Raw genomic sequence first — 21,484 nt, forward strand, 5'->3', positions numbered from 1 at the left:
ATGTGGAAGTATATATCCCCATCCCTTTTGTTTTTATCAGTGTTCATTATAGAGCACAGGTGTCAAACTCTAGGCCCGGGGGCCACATATGACATCATTTTATCTGGCCCGCAAACACCTGGAAATGATATGTGTCAATAACCGTATTTTTCGGACTATAAGTCGCAGTTTTTTTCATAGTTTGGCCGGGGTTGCGACTTATACTCAGGAGCGACTTATGTGTGAAATTATGAACACATTATCGTAAAATATCAAATAATATTATTTATCTCATTCACGTAAGAGACTAGACGTATAAGATTTCATGGGATTTAGCGATTAGGAGTGACAGATTGTTTGGTAAACGTATAGCATGTTCTATATGTTATAGTTATTTGAATGACTCTTACCATAATATGTTACGTTAACATACCAGTTGGTTATTTATGCCTCATATAACGTACACTTATTCAGCCTGTTGTTCACTATTCTTTATTTATTTTAAATTGCCTTTCAAATGTCTATTCTTGGTGTTGGCTTTTATCAAACAAATTTCCCCAAAAATGCGACTTATACACCAGTGAGACTTATATATGTTTTTTTCCTTCTTTATTATGCATTTTCGGCCGGTGCGACTTATACTCCGGAGCGACTTATACTCCGAAAAATACGGAAAGTACTTAATATTTTCTCACTAAATGTAATGGATTTTTTTCATTTTGACATAAAAAATATATGTACTGTTTGAAATTGCATTTTATACTTTAATAGTATCTAATATGGCAACAAATATTACAGTATATTATCTTACTTTCCAAACATGTTTTTGTCAGAAATAAAAGTACTTAACTTTACAGCAAACTACCCATCAAATTATAAAAAATGACAATACATTTTACTTTGTTCTTTACAACATATTACTGTGTTTTTTGCGTTAAAATTCTGTTGACTGAGCTGCCAGTTTTTGACTGTAAAATCTACGGTTGTTGTTTTTAACGGTGTACACTGCAAAAACTGAAATCTAAGTCAGATGAAATATCTCAAATAAGGGTGATATTTGCTTATTTTCTGTCTGATAAGATAATTCTTCTCACTAAGCAGATTTTATGTTAGTGTTTTACTTGTTTTAAGGGTTTTGGTCCTAAATGATCTCAGTAAGATATTACAGCTTGTTGCTGAGATTTGATGACCTATATTGAGTAAAACATGCTTGAAACTAGAATATCAACTGTTGCAAAGCTGTGTCATCAACACTCACAAGTATAAAACTACTTTTTTAAAGTAATCATTTCTTATTTGAAGCAGGAAAAAAAAAAATCATGATCATGCGCATATCATTATGTCAAGATAATGGCACTAGCATTTACTTCATTTAAGGTCTCTTTTTTTTCTACCAAGAAAAGTGCACTTGTTATTAGTGAGAATATACTTATTTTAAGGTATTTTTGGGTTCATTGAGGTTAGCTCATTTTACTTGTTTTGGAAAGTCTTGACAAGCCAAATTTTCTTGTTCTATTGGCAGATAATTTTGCTTAGTTCAAATAAAATACCCCTCATTTTTGTATTTTTTTTTCTTGTTTTTGAACACTGACTTTTTGCAGTGTATTACTGTAAATGGAAAGATGGTACATTCTTTTTTACGGTAGAAAAACTGGCAGCTAAGTTTCCAGAATAAAAAGGGAACTTGTACTGTTTTTCCATGAACAATATAATGTTGTAAAAACCAATGTCAATTTAACACAAAAATTCTGGCAACTAAGCTGACAGCTTTTTCCGTAAACCCCCCCCCCAAAAAACAGTGGTACTGTTTTTCCATTTACCGTAAAATGTTGTAAAAAATAAATTAAAAAAACCCACTATTTTACAGTAAATTTTTGTAAATTTAAAGTTTTTACAGTAAAATTGACAGTAAAATATTGTAAAAAATAAAATAAAAAAAACACTATTTTACAGTACAATTTTGTAAATGTAAAGCTTTTACTGTAAAATGGACAGTCTACATAAAACTATTTATATAATTAATAATGAAATCCAGAGGCAAATTCATACATTATTCACTGTTACAAGCGGCCATGTGGCCCTCAATAAAAAACACTTTGACATCCCTGTTATATAGGATTCCAATGTCTTTTTTTCATGTTTTTTTTAATGATTTTTACGATATTAATTGCATATTTCTACTCACGTGTGCAGTTCTTTGGGGCACGGAGCTGATGGAGGACAGCGACAGCAGCCGGGAGAGGTACCTCTGGAACGTCCTGAGGGAGATGCTCACTTACATCGCCTTCCTCGTCACCGTCTGCGTCTGTGAGTCAACATTTACGCCCGATTAGGAACACCCTATCATGTAATCAATGTGCCAGGAATTCACAGCATTTAACACTATTTTTTTTAACAGTCAAAAACTGTAATCAAAATATACTGTAACATTACAACAAATGACAATACCCTTATATTTCACAGCAATTAACTGTTATGTCACAGTAAAATAATGCAATCATAGTCAAATTACTGTGAATTCAAAGTGATTAGTCTCTTACGGGGTTCTACGTTGCACACTCTTGTACAGTAGGTGGCAGTATGCTGTTAAACCAAGAGAGTGATTAACAATTTAACCACAATTGTGAAGTTACAGTGAATAGTTGTAGTTTTATTGTAATTATCGAAAACCAGTGATTCTAATCTAGTGGTACGCCAAAGAATAACTTAATTGAATATTCAAACACAGTGTTACTGTACAAATTGTGTGTCAATAAAACCTCTGCCATGTTTTAAAATCAATACTTAGGTCTACTACTAAGGGTGTAACGGTACACAAAAATTTCGGTTAGGTACGTACCTTGGTTTAGAGCAGTGGTTCTTAACCTGGGTTCGATCGAACCCTAGGAGTTCGGTGAGTCGGCCTCGGGTTCGGCGGAGGTCAAGACACACCCGACTCACCGTGTAAATAAAAACTCCCCCCTATCAGCGTATTGCAGATACGGCAACAGCAGAAGTCAGACTAATTTGCAGGTGTGTAATTTGTTGTGAGTTTATGCACTGCGTTGGTTTTGTTCTTTGAACAAGGTGATGTTCATGGACGGTTCATTTTGTGCACCAGTTAAAAAAACATGGTAACACTTTAGTATGGGGAACATATTCACCATTAATTAGTTGCTTATTAACATGCAAATTAGTAACATATTGGCTCTTAACTAGTCATTATTAAGTACTTATTAATGCCTTATTCGGCATGACCTTATTATAAACCTAACCCTCTAACCCTGGCCCTAACCCTAACCAAATAACTCTAAATTAAGTCTTTGTTACTTAGAATATGTTCCCCATACTAAAGTGTTACCAAAAACATATAACTTTGTCTTGAATTTGAAATTTTATTTTTCACTAAAGAAGGGTTCAGTGAATGCGCATATGAAACTGGTGGGGTTTGGTACCTCCAACAAGGTTAAGAACAACTGGTTTAGAGGTCACGGTTCGGTTCATTTTCGGTACAGTAAGAAAACAACAAAATACAAATGTTTTGGTTATTTATTTACCAAATTTGCTAAATCTTCAACCAAAAATATTTTTTTTAGGGGAATATTTGATGTGAAGTAATGGGAACCTTAGATAGGTCAATAATTCACAATAACATTGATTTTGATTCAATATTATGTTTTGAGCAATGACAGTTTGAAAGAAAAAAAAACAGCTTTGTTTTATTAGTCAACATTGCAACTTTTTCTAAATTACATTTAACCTTTTTTATTTCACTTTTGTTATGTTTTTGTTTATTTTAATAGTATTTTTAGAATGTGCCGTGGGCCTTTAAAACATTAGCTGTGGGCCGCAAATGGCCTCCGGGGCACACTTTTGACACCCCTGCTATAGATAATAAAAAATTAAATGTGATAAATCTATGGATAAAAAGCAGAGCCTGGCGACGCATGCGCGTTTATCATAACTCTCTCTCTCTCTCTGTCTCTGCCCCTCCCTCACCAATGCTGCTGCACGCACAATTTGTTTTGTTTTTAACCCCTTCTTAACCCTGAACGTACATTGAAAATACACGCAACCCTAACTCAAAATGCCGGACATTTGAAGCATTTAAGAAACTCCACCCTGACAGCTCCACAAAAGAGGACATGTCCGGTGAAAAGAGGACGTATGGTCAGTCTATCCTAGCCCGGTCGCTGCTAGCATGCCGTGTGTTGTGCCTCGGTGTGCATTGTTTACACAACGTGCGTTACGCTACTTAATATGTCCGTGTGGAAACTCGTTCGGTACACCTCCGAACCGAACCGAAACCCCCGTACCGAAACGGTTCAATACAAATACATGTGCTGTTACACCCCTACCTACTATGCTACTGTATTTTAATGTTGGTCATTATGGTGGTACTCGGAGAGTTTGAGAACCACTGCTCTATACAATCACAACTGTGAAGTTACAGCATTTAGTTGTAACTTTGTTGTGATTAACTGTAAGAATCACAGCTGTGCAGTTCCAGTATATTCCTGCAAAGTACAGTACTGCAAATGTTGCTGTGAAAGTAATGCAATTATGAGATTATGTGAATTTCCAATGCCATTTTTTTTTTTACAGTGTACAGAGCGGTGGGGCCAGTAGTTTGTTTACATTCCGACCACAGTGATCAGAAACACATGGTCCCAGAAAACCACAACGTATCCCACTGGGCATCCTCCATTAGCGTATTTCTTTTCAACATCGCAACAAAAAAATGTCACCATTAAACAAAAGCGGGCTCTGTGTTTAGTGCCGACACACCCAAAAAGAAAACACACATCTGTCACAGAGACACACTTAATACCTAAAATGTTAGACTCTACTCTTATTATACTCTAGTTACGTCTTCATCGGTGAATCTTATGACTCATATCGTGTCTGCGGAGTAAAAAGTTGTCCTTTATGAGTTCCACAGATGGAATAATGCAACACGGGGCTTAAATTTCACTGACTGGCACACAAAAAATGGAGGGCGTCCGCATCCCAAGTATCGAACTAATGGTTACGCCGTCCCCCGGCCTTGGTTATGCTGCTTTAGAGGAAAGAGAGTGCCGGCGTACGTGCGGTTTAGGGCGGTTCTGGAAAATATTTCCTGGCGCACTCTGGCCGGCGAGTTAGAGCAGATCTTGCCAGGCGGGGCAGGACAAGGGGAGTCACTGTCAGGGGCGACTCTCGCTTGTTTGGACTTTCTTCCTTCAGCAGACCCCATTTCAAGTACTAATTATGGTGTTTAAAAGGTCCAAAAAGTAATTTATTCAATGAAGCGTCCTAAAAGCTTGCACTGCAAAAACTGGAATCTAAGTAGGATTAAATATCTCAAATAAGGGTGATATTTGCTTATTTTCTGTCTGATAAGATAATTCTTCTCACTAAGCAGATTTTATGTTAGAGTGTTTTACTTGTTTTAAGGGTTTTGGTCCTAAATGATCTCAGTAAGATATTACAGCTTGTTGCTGAGATTTGATGACCTATATTAGGAAAACATGCTTGAAACTAGAATATCAACTGTTGCAAAGCTGTATACTGTGCCAACTGTACTACTATATGAGTACCTATTTTCTATTGTTTCATTGAAAATAAAACAGCAAAGTCCATTTGGCTGTCATCTGTTTTAATTATGAGACACAATTGTGTCAAAATCATGATTTCTTTTTCATGCTTGAAATAAGAAATTATTACTTTAAAAAAGTAGTTTTATACTTGTGAGTGTTGATGACACAGCTTTGCAACAGTTGATATTCTAGTTTCAAGCATGTTTTACTCAATATAGGTCATCAAATCTCAGCAACAAGCTGTAATATCTTACTGAGATCATTTAGGAGCAAAACCCTTAAAACAAGTAAAACACTCTAACATAAAATCTGCTTAGTGAGAAGAATTATCTTATCAGACAGAAAATAAGCAAATATCACCCTTATTTGAGATATTTCATCTTACTTAGATTTCAGTTTTTGCAGTGTTCAATTTATATTCTGTTGCCTTCATTAATCATTGAAAGAGTCTCACTAATAGAAATTGATCAAATCTGGACCGCATGGAGAGGCTAGAACTTGAAATACGTGAATAGAGTGCACATGAGAGCGGTGGTGTTTGGGGACTGTTTTTTGTTTATTAGGTCCTGTAGCGTTTGGACCAGTTGTTCCTCCCAGGGAATTAAAGTTTCTGGTCGTCGCTCCCAAGCTCTTTACGACACTTAAAGCTGAGTAAAAGAACCACCAGAGACAGAATAGGTATTTTGTAATATATTTCCAAAGCTTTGTAAATATAAAGAGACCAGTCCAGCATAGAACATTCAATCGCGCAGCTAAGATGGTCTGCCCTCAAAAATGGAAACCTTCTATTCTATAAAGTCTCTCTCCCTCCCACCCTCGCTGTCTTGTCTTTCCAGCCCAAACACATGCCCATTGTCCTCCGCACCTGGACATAAGAAGAGATAAAAGAAGGAGTATCTCTCCTCCTTACATTCCACAGTCAAGGTTAGCACACAGTATTTGCAGACAACCAAAAGACCACAATTGGAAGAAAAACACTAGCTGTTTTGTAATATGATAATGAAATTAAAGAAGTAACACTTAAATACGGATATATGTAAATATCTGCCTCCGACAGTCCCAAGCACCGCAAGGGCCCTATTGAAATTGCTGTGTTTTTTTCTTCGATACGTTTGAACGCCTTTTTGAGGCCCTTAACCTGCACAAAAATGTATTTTGCAGGCGCGTCGGGTATGGTGAAAATTGTATATTTGGGGGGTATCGAAAACGGAAGTTCAAAAATCGTCTCTATAGCGCCACATTTAAAATAAAATAAAAATTAACCCATCCCGCCAGTTTCATGTATCGACACGAAAATCACCGGAGACGTCTATCATGACAGGACGCACGTAAAAGTCTCCGGAACCCATACCTGAAAACGAGCAGGCCGTCTGGGATTCCGTCGGCAAAAAACTGGGGTTAGACTTTAACAAACTCCTATTAGGGACTTTCACCGACTGAGTCGCGGTTAAAATGACAGATACTAGACATGTAGATGTTAGATGTGTGGGTGGCATGGCGCAAAACACTTCAATAAACAAATGTTAAAAAAAAAAGAGCAAAATATGTAAATATTACATGTTATTATAAATGTGCCTGTTAGTATATTATTACATTTATACTTACAGCATTTATATAAAACCTTGATGGAGGTTTTGGATGTTTTTTAGAGCGCTTTATAAACGGGATAGAGCGAATCTCTTTGGTTTCCTTGTTAGTTGACTTTTGCTAGAGTTTAGAATGCATTAAAAAAACAAAACATATATTTGTGTCTTACAAAACCCAAAACCAGTGAAGTTGTCATGTTGTGTAAATGGTAAATAAAAACAGAATACAATGATTTGCAAATCCTTTTCAACTTATATTCTATTGAATAGACTGCAAAGACAAGATATTTAATGTTCGAAATGGAAAACGTTGTTATTTTTTGCAAATATTAGCTCATTTGGAATTTGATGCCTGCAACATGTTTCAAAAAAGCTGGCAAAAGTAGCAAAAAAGACTGACAAAGTTGTGGAATGCTCATCAAACACTTATTTGGAACATCCCACAAGTCAACAGGCTAATTGGGAACAGGTGGGTGCCATGATTGGGTATAAAAGCAGCTTCCATGAAATGCTCAGTCATTCACAAACAAGGATGGGGCGAGGGTCACCACTTTGTCAACAAATGCCTGAGCAAATTGTTTAAGAACAACATTTCTTAACCAGCTATTTCAAGGAATTTAGGGATTTCACCATCTACCGTCCATAATATCATCAAAAGGTTCAGAGAATCTGGAGAAATCCCTGCACGTAAGCGATTATATTACAGACCTCAGATCCCTCAGGCGGTACTGCATCAAAAATCGACATCAGTGTGTAAAGGATACCACCACATGGGCTCAGGAACAATTCAGAATAAACACTGTCGGTAACTACAGTTGGTCGCTACATCTGTAAGTGCAAGTTAAAACTCTACTATGCAAAGCCAAAGCCATTTATCAACAACACCCAGAAACGCTGCCGGCTTCGCTGGGCCCGAGCTCATCTAAGATGGACTCATGCAAAGTGGAAAAGTGTTCTGTGGTCTGACGAGTCCACATTTCAAATTGTTTTTGGAAATATTCGACATCGTGTCATTTGGACCAAAGGGGAAGCGAACCATCCAGACTGTTATCGACGCAAAGTTCAAAAGCCAGCATCTGTGATGGTATGGGGGTGCATTAGTGCCCAAGAAATGGGTAACTTACACATCTGTGAAGGCACCATTAATGCTGAAAGGTACATACAGGTTTTGGAACAACATATGCTGCCATCTAAGCGCCGTCTTTTTCATGGACGCCCCTGCTTATTTCAGCAAGACAATGCCAAGCCACATTCAGCACGTGTTACAACAGCGTGGCTTCGTAAAAAAAAAAGAGTGCGGGTACTTTCCTGGCCCGCCTGCAGTCTAGACCTGTCTCCCATCAAAAATTTGTGGCGCATTATGAAGCGTAAAATACGACACCGGACTGTTGAACGACTGAAGCTCTACATAAAACAAGAATGAGAAAGAATTCCACTTTCAAAGCTTCAACAATTAGTTTCCTCAGTTCCCAACCGTTTATTGAGTGTTGTTAAAAGGAAAGGTGATGTAACACAGTGGTGAACATGCCCTTTCCCAACTACTTTGGCACGTGTTGCAGCCATGAAATTCTAAGTTAATTATTATTTGCAAAAAAAAATAGTTTATGAGTTTGAACATTAAATATGTTGTCTTTGTAGTGCAGGGGTGCTCACACTTTTTCTGCAGGCGAGCTACTTTTCAATTGATCAAGTCGTGGGGATCTACCTCATTCATATATATAATTTATATTTACTTATTTATGAAATATATGTTTTTGTTAACAAGTTAAAGGTGTTTAATGATAATACAAGCATGTTTAATACATATAGTTAATATTGTTAACAAGTAAAAGGTGTTTAAAGATAATGAAAGCATGTTTAACTCATATAGTTAATATTGTTAAAAAATTAAAGGTGTTTAAAGATAATACAAGCATGTTTAACACATATAGTTAATATTGTTAACAAGTTAAAGGTGTTTAAAGATAATACAAGCATGTTTAACACATATAGTTAATATTGTAAATAAGTTAAAGGTGTTTAAAGATAATACAAGCATGTTTAACACATATAGTTAATATTGTTAATAAGTTAAAGGTGTTTAAAGATAATACAAGCATGTTTAACACATATAGTTAAAATTGTTAACAAGTAAAAGGCGTTTAAAGATAATACAAGCATGTTTAACACATATAGTTAATATTGTTAATAAGTTAAAGGTGTTTAATGATAATACAAGCATGTTTAACACATATAGATTCCTTTCTTTCATGAAAACAAGAATATAAGTTGGTGTATTACCTGATTCTGATGACTTGCATTGATAGGAATCAGACAGTGGTGCTGATAAGGTCCGCATTTTCGAATGGAGGAGAAAAAAAGTCCTCCTTTCTGTCCAATACCACATGAAAGTGGTTGGTTTTTGGCATCTTATTTGTCCAGCTTCTGTACTCCTTTGTATACACTTTACAAGAAATACATTATCGGCAAACTCCGTAGCTTGCTAGCTTGTGCACGCCAGCTTTCTGAGACTCTTATTTTGGTAGCGCAGGCAGGATGAAGCAGAGCTTTTATTGTGCAACTGTGCAGTCGGTCTTTGGAGTTATGACGACAGGTACGGCGCCAGAGTCTGTTGAAATAAAGTGTTTCTCGCCTTCCAGTCGGTAATTTTAATGAGCTGGCAGCAGCCAGCGTCATCTCAGAAGACCCTCGGGTGCCGTGAATGTCAATCAAGTGACGAAAGTGACGTCATAGTGAAGATTTATGATCGCTCATTTTTAGGACTATTTTTTTAATGCCTCGCTGGTGATCGACTGACACACCCTCCACGATCGACCGGTAGCTCGCGATCGACGTAATGAGCACCCCTGTTGTAGTGCATTCAATTGAATATGGGTTGAAAAGGATTTGCAAATCATTGTATTCCGTTTATATTTACATCTAACACAATTTCCCAACTCGTATGGAAACGGGGTTTGTAAATGATACACTTCAAAAAAGAGCTGTTCCCCTTTAAGCCTGTTCTTGTGTTTCACGCCATGTAGTGACGTACGGGATGGTGAGCACCAACATGTATTACTACACCAAAGTCATGTCGCAGCTGTTCCTGGACACGCCGCTTTCCGCTGGAGAGGCAGCCACCTTTAGGAGCCTTTCAACCGTGGAAGATTTCTGGAAGGTAAAATGCATTGTGAGCATAGAATGTAGAAAAAAACCACGTACATTAACATGACTTATTGCCACCAGTACACAGAGGGCCCTTTCCTGAAGGGCATGTACTGGGAGGTGTGGTACAACAACAAGAGCCTGCCGGAGAACCAGAGTCTCATCTTCTACGAGAACCTCCTCCTCGGTGTGCCGCGTCTACGCCAGGTCAAAGTTCGTAACGAGTCCTGCAGCGTGCACGAAGACCTGAGAGACCGAGTTCAGGACTGCTACAACGTCTACACGCCCGCCAACGAGGACACCGCCCCCTTCGGGCCCAAGAACGGAACGGCGTGAGCGTCCCCCGTCAATCCCACTCCACCGTCTTGTCAGCCCACGCCGTGACGATGACGACGGGTGTTTTCTCTTGACAGGTGGAGACACACGGCGGAGGGCGGCATGAACGGGAGCAGCTACTGGGGCCAGGTGTCTAAATACGGAGGTGGAGGGTACTACCAAGACCTGTCCCGTACCAAAGAGGAGTCGGCGGTCCAACTGCAGTTTCTCAAGGACCACATGTGGCTGGACAGGGGCACCAGGGCGGTCTTCCTCGACTTTGCCGTCTACAACGGAAACATCAACCTTTTCTGCATCGCCAGGTAAGCCTCATCCTATATATGACTTCATATTTACCATAATTCTATTACCTAGGTGTGTAACGGTACGTGTATTTGTATTGAACCGTTTCGGTACGGGGGTTCCGGTTCGGTTCGGAGGTGTACCGAACGAGTTTCCACATGAACATATTAAGTAGCGTAACGCACGTTGTGTAAACAATTTTGAGTTGGGGTTGCGTGTATTTTCAATGTACGTTCAGGGTTAAGATGGGGTTAAAAACAAAACAAATTGTGCGCGCAGGGAGGGGCAGAGACCATACTTGCCAACCCTCCCGGATTTTCCGGGAGACTCCCGAAATTCAGCGCCTCTCCCGAAAACCTCCCGGGACAAATTATCTCCCGAAAATCTCCCGAAATTCAGGCGGACTCAGGTCCACATTTCCCACAATATAAACGGTGTGCCTGCCCAATGACATTATAACTGTAGAATGATGGAGGGCGAGTTCTTGGTTCCTTATGTGGGTTTATTGTTAGGCAGTTTCATGAACGTCCTCCCAGCGCAGTAACAACACACAACAACAGCAGTCACGTTTTGGTCTGCCGTAAACAGCAATGTTGTGACACTCTTAAACAGGACAATACTGCCATCTAGTGCATTTGATGAAAGCACTTTTGTGCGTGCCACACATCAATGCATCATCAGAGAGGGTGTTCAGCATTGTTAGAAAAATAGTGACAGAGAATAGAACAAGGATGGACAATTCAACCCTTAACTCAACAAGTATATGTGTAAATAAATGAACACTGAAATTCAAGTATTTATTTTATATATATATATATATATATATATATATATATATATATATATATATATATATATACAATAAAATAAATATATATTTATAGCTAGAATTCACTGAAAGTCAAGTATTTCTTATATATATATATATATATATATATATATATATATATATATATATATATATATGAAATACTTGACTTGGTGAATTCTAGCTGTAAATATACTCCTCCCCCACCTCCCGAAATCGGAGGTCTCAAGTATGGCAGAGACAGAGAGAAAGAGAGAGTTATGATAAACGCGCATGCGTTGCCAGGCTCTGCTTTTTATCCATATATTTATCACATTTCATTTTTTATTATCTATAGCAGGGGTGTCAAAAGTGTGCCCCGGAGGCCATTTGCGGCCCACAGCTAATGTTTTAAAGGCCCACGGCACATTCTAAAAAATACTATTAAAATAAACAAAAACATAACAAAAGTGAAATAAAAAAGCTTAAAAGGTTAAATGTAATTTAGAAAAAGTTGCAATGTTGACTAATAAAACAAAGCTGTTTTTTCTTTCAAACTGTCATTGCTCAAAACATAATATTGAATCAAAATCAATGTTATTATGAATTATTGACCTATCCAAGGTTCCCATTACTTCACATCAAATATTCCACTAAGAAAAATATTTTTGGTTGAAGATTTTGCAAATTTAGTCAATAAATAACCCCAAAATGTATATTTTGTTGTTTTCTTACTGTACCGAAAATGAACCGAACCGTGACCTCTAAACCGAGGTACGTACCGAACCGAAATTTTTGTGTACCGTTACACTCCTACACTGCAAAAAGTGAAATAAGATTAAATATCTCAAATAAGGGTGATATTTGCTTATTTTCTGTCTGATAAGATAATTCTTCTCACTAAGCAGATTTTATGTTAGAGTTAGAGATGCGCGGATAGGCAATTATTTCATCCGCAACCGCATGACAAAAGTCGTCAACCATCCGCATCCACCCGAATTAACATTTAATCAACACCGCACCCGCCCGTTGTTATATATCTAATATAGACGATGCAAGGCATTAGTGAGGTTATAAAGCTTTTGCCTGTTAAAGAAAGGAGACTGATCCAATGCAGCAATCATCAGGGAGCCGCGCTGAGCGCACCTCCAAGCGCGTGGAGGTGCGATGTCCCTCGCACCCGGGCTTGCACCCGAGGCTTCAGCGCGCACCGCGGCGGCCATCCTACTCGTCGCGGCCTAGCCCTAGCGGCTCTCGCTGCCGGCGACGGCCGGGTATGGGCCCGACGCTCCAGTGCCATCCATTTTCAGGGCTAGTTGATTCGGCAGGTGGGTTGTTACACACTCCTTAGCGGGTTCCGACTTCCATGGCCACCGTCCTGCTGTCTATATCAACCAACACCTTTTCTGGGGTCTGATGAGCGTCGGCATCGGGTGCCTTAACCCGGTGTTCGGTTCATCCCGCAGCGCCAGTTCTGCTTGCCCCACCCCTTTCGTGAGCGCACTGCGCGCGGAGTGACCCCTGTTACGCGCCCCCGGCAACGGGGGTGGCGGGCAGGTAAGCTGCGCGGGCGGAGCGCGCGGAGTGACCCCTGTTACGAGCCCCCGGCCACGGGGGTGGCGGGCAGGTAAGCTGCTTACCTGCTGCGCGTGACGCCGGCCGCGGCGAAGGCGGACGAGGCGGGGTGTCGTGCGGTGGGCGCGGTGGTGACCCTGGACGTGCGTCGGGCCCTTCTCGCGGATCACCTCAGCTACGGCTCCCGGTGGGGCCCTCTCGGGGGAAGGAGCCTCGGTCCCGGACCCCGGCGAGGCGTCCCTTCTCCGCTCCGTAAAAGTGTCCATCTCTTTTCTTTTTTCTTTTTCTTCTGTTGTGGCATATGCTGCAGGTGCCTGCTCGTTTTTCGTATGTGGGTAACAACATTTAACTATGTATATCCATCCATCCATTTTCTACCGCTTATTCCCTTTTGGGGTCGCGGGGGCGCTGGAGCCTATCTCAGCTACAATCGGGCGGAAGGCGGGGTACACCCTGGACAAGTTGCCACCTCATTGCAGGGCCCATTTAACTATGTATATATATTTCCGAATTCGTTTGACTGCCACCCGCCTGAATCTATTTAAAATCTAATTTTTTTTAATTTCAACCGCCCGTACCGCGGATAATCCGCGGACTCCGCGGTTGTGTCCGCAAACCGCGCATCTCTAGTTAGAGTGTTTTACTTGTTTTAAGTGTTTTGGTCCTAAATGATCTCAGTAAGATATTACAGCTTGTTGCTGAGATTTGATGACCTATATTGAGTAAAACATGCTTGAAACTAGAATATCAACTGTTGCAAAGCTGTGTCATCAACACTCACAAGTATAAAACTACTTTTTTAAAGTAATAATTTCTTATTTCAAGCATGAAAAAAAAATCATGACTTTGACACAATTGTCTCATAATTAAAACAGATGACAGCCAAATGGACTTTGCTGTTTTATTTTCAATGAAACAATAGAAAATAAGTACTCATATAGTAGTACAGTTGGCACAGTACAGTAAACTGGCAGTTAATATTTAAACAATTGACATTTCTAACAATTTTGAACAGAAATAGTTCATGCACATTCAGATAAATTCTTCGAAATTACAATTAAAAAAATGTTGTCCGGGGGCCGGGCTGTATATATGCGCAATAATTGACTGAAAGAGCACGCACTTGGCGCGATGATGTCATGTTATCCATGGAAAAATGCATTTTTAGACAATATGATTTGCCTGAGCGGCTAGGAGACCCCGAGAGTAACAAGCGCTTGCCTTGTTGCCTTTCCATTAAGAACAATAAATTAGTTTTTAGTATAAGTTTGCTGGTTTCAAGAAATGTAATGCCGGGCGCATATCATTATGTCAAGATAATGGCACTAGCATTTACTTCATTTAAGAATATTTTTCAACATATTGAGCAAAAAGGTCTCTTTTTTTTCTACCAAGAAAAGTGCACTTGTTATTAGTGAGAATATACTTATTTTAAGGTATTTTTGGGTTCATTGAGGTTAGCTAATTTTACTTATTTTGGAAAGTCTTGACAAGCCGAATTTTCTTGTTCTATTGGCAGATAATTTTGCTTAGTTCAAGTAAAATACCCCTCATTTTTGTATTTTTTTCCCTTCTTTTTGAACACTGCGTGTATATTTTAACGTTTATATTTGCCAGGTTGCTGGTGGAGTTCCCCGCGACCGGCGGGGTCGTGACCTCCTGGCAGTTCCAAAGCGTGCGACTGATCCGATACGTGAGCAGCTGGGACTACTTTGTGGCTCTGTGCGAGGTCATGTTCTGCCTGTTCATCCTCTACTACGTGGTGGAGGAGGCGCTGGAGATCCGCATCCACCGCCTGCATTACTTCCGCAGCCTGTGGAACTGTCTGGATGTCGCCATGGTGACGGTACGTACACAGACGCCACGTGACGTCGGCCGTTGTCTCACCGTGCAATGCGGGTCCGATTCCCCAGCTGAGCGTAGTGGCGATCATCATGAACATAACCAGAACGGCCACGGTCGGGCATCTTCTCAAAAGCCTGCTGGAGAACTACACCACTCACCCCGCCTTCGAGCCTCTGGCCGACCTGCAGGTGCACTTCAACAACGTGGTGGCCGTCGTCGTCTTTTTTTCCTGGCTCAAGGTGCGCACACGCCTGCAACACAAAGTTCAAATCAAAACGTGCTGACCGTTGACGCCGTCTCGCAGCTCTTCAAGTTCATCAACTTCAACAAGACCATGAGTCAGCTGACAGGCACCATGTCTCGCTGTGCCAAGGACCTCGTGGGCTTCGCCATCATGTTCTTCATCATCTTCCTGGCCTACGCCCAGCTGGCCTACTTGCTCTTTGGAACCCAGGTGGACGACTTCTGCACCTTCCAAGCCAGCATGTAAGAACAAGAGCCTACCATATTTCCTCAAATAGTGGCCTCAGCTCTAATGTTCACCTTCCCTCAATTAATCAACACTTTCCTTTATGACCTTACCTACTTTTTAACACCACTATCATCCCAGCCTATTTCCGCCATGCCTCAATTAATTGCTAGCTTCTGGTCCTCCACTTGAACAAATTCACTAAACACCTCACTTCAAATAAACTCCTCATATTCCTCCCTCAGAAAAAAAACTAAGGAGTTTCTATTTTTACTACAAAACCACACATTCCTACAAAAAAAGGCCTCCGTTCTAATTAACACCTCACCTCAAGTGAATTCCTCATATTCCTCATTTGTACAGATAAAGGCCTCCGTTCTAATTAACATCTCACCTCAAGTAAACTCCTCATATTCCTCCCTCGGGAAAAAACAAAGATTGTACTATAAAGAGGTTGTATTTTTTTTAATTACAAAACCACACATTTGTACAAAAAAAGGCCTCTGTTCTAATTAACACCTCACCTCAAGTAAACTCCTCATATTCCTCCCTCAGAAAAAAAACAAAGATGGTACTACAAGGAGTTTCTATATTTACTAAAAAAAACACACATTCGTACAAAAAAGGGCCTCCGTTCCAATTAACACCTCACCTCAAGTAAATTCCTCATACGAAACAAAACAAAACAAAACACATTCGTACAGATAAAGGCCTATTTTGTTTATTACAAAAAAAACAAAAACACATTTGTACAGATAAAGGCCTCCACTATAATTAACACCTCGCCTCAAGTAAACTCCTCTTATCCCTCCCCCAGAAAAAAAACAAAGATGGTACTACAAGGAGGTTCTATCTTGTTTATTACAAAACCACACATTTGTACAGATAAAGGCCTCCATTCTAATTAACACCTCACCTCAAGTAAACTCCTCATATTCCTCATTTGTACAGATAAAAGCCTCCGTTCTAATTAACATCTCACCTAAGTCCTCATATTCCTCCCTCAGAAAAAAAACTAAGATTGTACTACAAGGAGGTTGGATTTTGTTTATTACAAAACCACACATTTGTACAAATAAAGGCCTCTGTTCTAATTAACACCTCACCTCAAGTAAACTCCTCATATTCCTCCCTCAGAAAAAAACAAAGATGGTACTACAAGGAGTTTCTATATTTACTAAAAAAACACACACATTCGTACAAAAAAGGGCCTCCGTTCCAATTAACACCTCACCTCAAGTAAATTCCTCATATTCATTTGTACAGTTAAAGGCCTCCAATCTAATTAACATCTCACCTCAAGTAAACTCATATTCCTCCCTCGGAAAAAAACAAAGATTGTACGATAAGGAGGTTGTATTTTTTTTTTTATTACAAAACCACACATTTGTACAAAAAAAGGCCTCTGTTCTAATTAACACCTCACCTCAAGTAAACTCCTCATATTCCTCCCTCAGAAAAAAACAAAGATGGTACTACAAGGAGTTTCTATATTTACTAAAAAAAACACACATTCGTACAAAAAAGGGCCTCCGTTCCAATTAACACCTCACCTCAAGTAAATTCCTCATATTCATTTGTACAGATAAAGGCCTCCGTTCTAATTAACATCTCACCTCAAGTAAACTCCTCATATTCCTCCCTCGGAAAAAAAACAAAGGTTGTACTATAAGGAGGTTGTATTTTTTTTAAATTACAAAACCACACATTTGTACAAAAAAAGGCCTCTGTTCTAATTAACACCTCACCTCAAGTAAACTCCTCATATTCCTCCCTCAGAAAAAAACAAAGATGGTACTACAAGGAGATTCTATATTTACTAAAAAAAAACACACATTCGTACAAAAAAGGGCCTCCGTTCCAATTAACACCTCACCTCATGTAAATTCCTCATATTCATTTGTACAGTTAAAGGCCTCCAATCTAATTAACACCTCGCCTCAAGTAAACTCCTCATATTCCTCCCTCGAAAAAAAAACAAAGATTGTACTATAAGGAGGTTGTATTTTTTTTTAAATTACAAAACCACACATTTGTACAAAAAAAGGCCTCTGTTCTAATCAACACCTCACCTCAAGTAAACTCCTCATATTCCTCCCTCAGAAAAAAACAAAGATGGTACTACAAGGAGATTCTATATTTACTAAAAAAACACACACATTCGTACAAAAAAGGGCCTCCGTTCCAATTAACACCTCACCTCAAGTAAATTCCTCATATTCATTTGTACAGTTAAAGGCCTCCAATCTAATTAACATCTCACCTCAAGTAAACTCCTCATATTCCTCCCTCGGAAAAAAACAAATATTGTACTATTAGGAGGTTGTATTTTTTTTATTTATTACAAAACCACACATTTGTACAAAAAAAGGCCTCTTCTCTAATTAACACCTCACCTCAAGTAAACTCCTCATATTCCTCCCTCAGAAAAAAACAAAGATGGTACTACAAGGAGTTTCTATATTTACTAAAAAACCACACATTCGTACAAAAAAGGGCCTCCGTTCCAATTAACACCTCACCTCAAGTAAATTCCTCATATTCATTTGTACAGTTAAAGGCCTCCAATCTAATTAACATCTCACCTCAAGTAAACTCCTCATATTCCTCCCTCGGGAAAAAAAACAAAGATTGTACTATAAGGAGGTTGTTTTTTTTTTTTAATTACAAAACCACACATTTGTACAAAAAAAGGCCTGTGTTCTAATTAACATCTCACCTCAAGTAAACTCCTCATATTCCTCCCTCGGAAAAAAACAAAGATTGTAGTATAAGGAGGTTGTATTTTTTTTAAATTACAAAACCACACATTTGTACAAAAAAAGGCCTCTGTTCTAATTAACACCTCACCTCAAGTAAACTCCTCATATTCCTCCCCCAGAAAAAAACAAAGATGGTACTACAAGGAGTTTCTATATTTACTAAAAAACCACACATTCGTACAAAAAAGGGCCTCCGTTCCAATTATCACCTCACCTCAAGTAAATTCCTCATATTCATTTGTACAGTTAAAGGCCTCCAATCTAATTAACATCTCACCTCAAGTAAACTCCTCATATTCCTCCCTCGGAAAAAAACAAAGATTGTACGATAAGGAGGTTGTATTTTTTTTTTTATTACAAAACCACACATTTGTACAAAAAAAGGCCTCTGTTCTAATTAACACCTCACCTCAAGTAAACTCCTCATATTCCTCCCTCAGAAAAAAACAAAGATGGTACTACAAGGAGTTTCTATATTTACTAAAAAAAAACACACATTCGTACAAAAAAGGGCCTCCGTTCCAATTAACACCTCACCTCATGTAAATTCCTCATATTCATTTGTACAGTTAAAGGCCTCCAATCTAATTAACACCTCGCCTCAAGTAAACTCCTCATATTCCTCCCTCGAAAAAAAAACAAAGATTGTACTATAAGGAGGTTGTATTTTTTTTAAAATTACAAAACCACACATTTGTACAAAAAAAGGCCTCTGTTCTAATCAACACCTCACCTCAAGTAAACTCCTCATATTCCTCCCTCAGAAAAAAACAAAGATGGTACTACAAGGAGATTCTATATTTACTAAAAAAACACACACATTCGTACAAAAAAGGGCCTCCGTTCCAATTAACACCTCACCTCAAGTAAATTCCTCATATTCATTTGTACAGTTAAAGGCCTCCAATCTAATTAACATCTCACCTCAAGTAAACTCCTCATATTCCTCCCTCGGAAAAAAAACAAAGATTGTACTATAAGGAGGTTGTTTTTTTTTTTTTAATTACAAAACCACACATTTGTACAAAAAAAGCCTCTGTTCTAATTAACACCTCACCTCAAGTAAACTCCTCATATTCCTCCCCCAGAAAAAAACAAAGATGGTACTACAAGGAGTTTCTATATTTACTAAAAAAAAACACACATTCGTACAAAAAAGGCCTCCGTTCTAATTAACACCTCACCTCGAGTAAATTCCTCATATTCCTCATTTGTACAGATAAAGGCCTCCGTTCTAATTAACATCTCACCTCAAGTAAACTCCTCATATTCCTCCCTCAGAAAAAAAAAGGAGTTTCTATTTTTACTACAAAACCACACATTCGTACAAAAAAAGGCCTCCGTTCTAATTAACACCTCACCTCAAGTAAACTCCTCATATTCCTCCCTCAGAAAAAAACAAAGATGGTACTACAAGGAGTTTCTATATTTACTAAAAAAAAACCACACATTCGTACAAAAAAGGGCCTCCGTTCCAATTAACACCTCACCTCAAGTAAATTCCTCATATTCATTTGTACAGATAAAGGCCTCCAATCTAATTAACATCTCACCTCAAGTAAACTCCTCATATTCCTCCCTCGGAAAAAAAACAAAGATTGTACTATAAGGAGGTTGTATTTTTTTTAAATTACAAAACCACACATTTGTACAAAAAAAGGCCTCTGTTCTAATTAACACCTCACCTCAAGTAAACTCCTCATATTCCTCCCTCAGAAAAAAACAAAGATGGTACTACAAGGAGTTTCTATATTTACTAAAAAAAAACACACATTCGTACAAAAAAGGGCCTCCGTTCCAATTAGCACCTCACCTCAAGTAAATTCCTCATATTCATTTGTACAAAAAAAGGGCCTCCGTTCCAATTAACACCTCACCTCAAGTAAATTCCTCATATTCATTTGTACAGTTAAAGGCCTCCAATCTAATTAACATCTCACCTCAAGTAAACTCCTCATATTCCTCCCTCGGGAAAAAAAACAAAGATTGTACTATAAGGAGGTTGTATTTTTTTTAAATTACAAAACCACACATTTGTACAAAAAAAGGCCTCTGTTCTAATTAACACCTCACCTCAAGTAAACTCCTCCTATTCCTCCCTCAGAAAAAAACAAAGATGGTACTACAAGGAGTTTCTATATTTACTAAAAAACCACACATTCGTACAAAAAAGGGCCTACGTTCCAATTAACACCTCACCTCAAGTAAATTCCTCATATTCATTTGTACAGATAAAGGCCTCTAATCTAATTAACATCTCACCTCAAGTAAACTCCTCATATTCCTCCCTCGGAAAAAAAACAAAGATTGTACTATAAGGAGGTTGTATTTTTTTTAAATTACAAAACCACACATTTGTACAAAAAAAGGCCTCTGTTCTAATCAACACCTCACCTCAAGTAAACTGCTCCTATTCCTCCCTCAGAAAAAAACAAAGATGGTACTACAAGGAGTTTCTATATTTACTAAAAAACCACACATTCGTACAAAAAAGGGCCTCCGTTCCAATTAACACCTCACCTCAAGTAAATTCCTCATATTCATTTGTACAGTTAAAGGCCTCCAATCTAATTAACATCTCACCTTAAGTAAACTCCTCATATTCCTCCCTCAGAAAAAAAACAAAGATTGTACTATAAGGAGGTTGTATTTTTTTATTTATTACAAAACCACACATTTGTACAAAAAAAGGCCTCTGTTCTAATTAACACCTCACCTCAAGTAAACTCCTCATATTCCTCCCTCAGAAAAAAAACAAAGATTGTACTATAAGGAGGTTGTATTTTTTTATTTATTACAAAACCACACATTTGTACAAAAAAAAGGCCTCTGTTCTAATTAACACCTCACCTCAAGTAAACTCCTCATATTCCTCCCTCAGAAAAAAACAAAGATAGTACTACAAGGAGTTTCTATATTTACTAAAAAACCACACATTCGTACAAAAAAGGGCCTCCGTTCCAATTAACACCTCACCTCAAGTAAATTCCTCATATTCATTTGTACAGTTAAAGGCCTCCGTTCTAATTAACATCTCACCTCAAGTAAACTCCTCATATTCCTCCCTCGGGAAAAAAAACAAAGATTGTACTATAAGGAGGTTTTTTTTTTTTTTTATTACAAAACCACACATTTGTACAAAAAAAGGCCTCTGTTCTAAT

General features: G+C 38.5%; 1 protein-coding gene across 1 annotated transcript in view; it reads left to right on the forward strand.

The window, feature by feature from the left end:
- pkd2 (polycystic kidney disease 2) overlaps nucleotides 1-21,484 on the forward strand; it is a 56,310-nt gene that overhangs the window by 10,962 nt on the left and 23,864 nt on the right. The window contains exons 2-8 of the mRNA XM_061922955.1: nucleotides 2,173-2,286; nucleotides 10,147-10,280; nucleotides 10,349-10,599; nucleotides 10,681-10,905; nucleotides 14,865-15,093; nucleotides 15,161-15,331; nucleotides 15,397-15,578. Of these exons, the coding sequence (XP_061778939.1) occupies nucleotides 2,173-2,286; nucleotides 10,147-10,280; nucleotides 10,349-10,599; nucleotides 10,681-10,905; nucleotides 14,865-15,093; nucleotides 15,161-15,331; nucleotides 15,397-15,578 (1,306 nt within the window). The remainder of the gene's footprint in view (nucleotides 1-2,172; nucleotides 2,287-10,146; nucleotides 10,281-10,348; nucleotides 10,600-10,680; nucleotides 10,906-14,864; nucleotides 15,094-15,160; nucleotides 15,332-15,396; nucleotides 15,579-21,484) is intronic.

Source organism: Nerophis lumbriciformis, linkage group LG27 (assembly GCF_033978685.3).
Source record: "Nerophis lumbriciformis linkage group LG27, RoL_Nlum_v2.1, whole genome shotgun sequence".
Lineage (NCBI taxonomy): Eukaryota > Metazoa > Chordata > Actinopteri > Syngnathiformes > Syngnathidae > Nerophis > Nerophis lumbriciformis.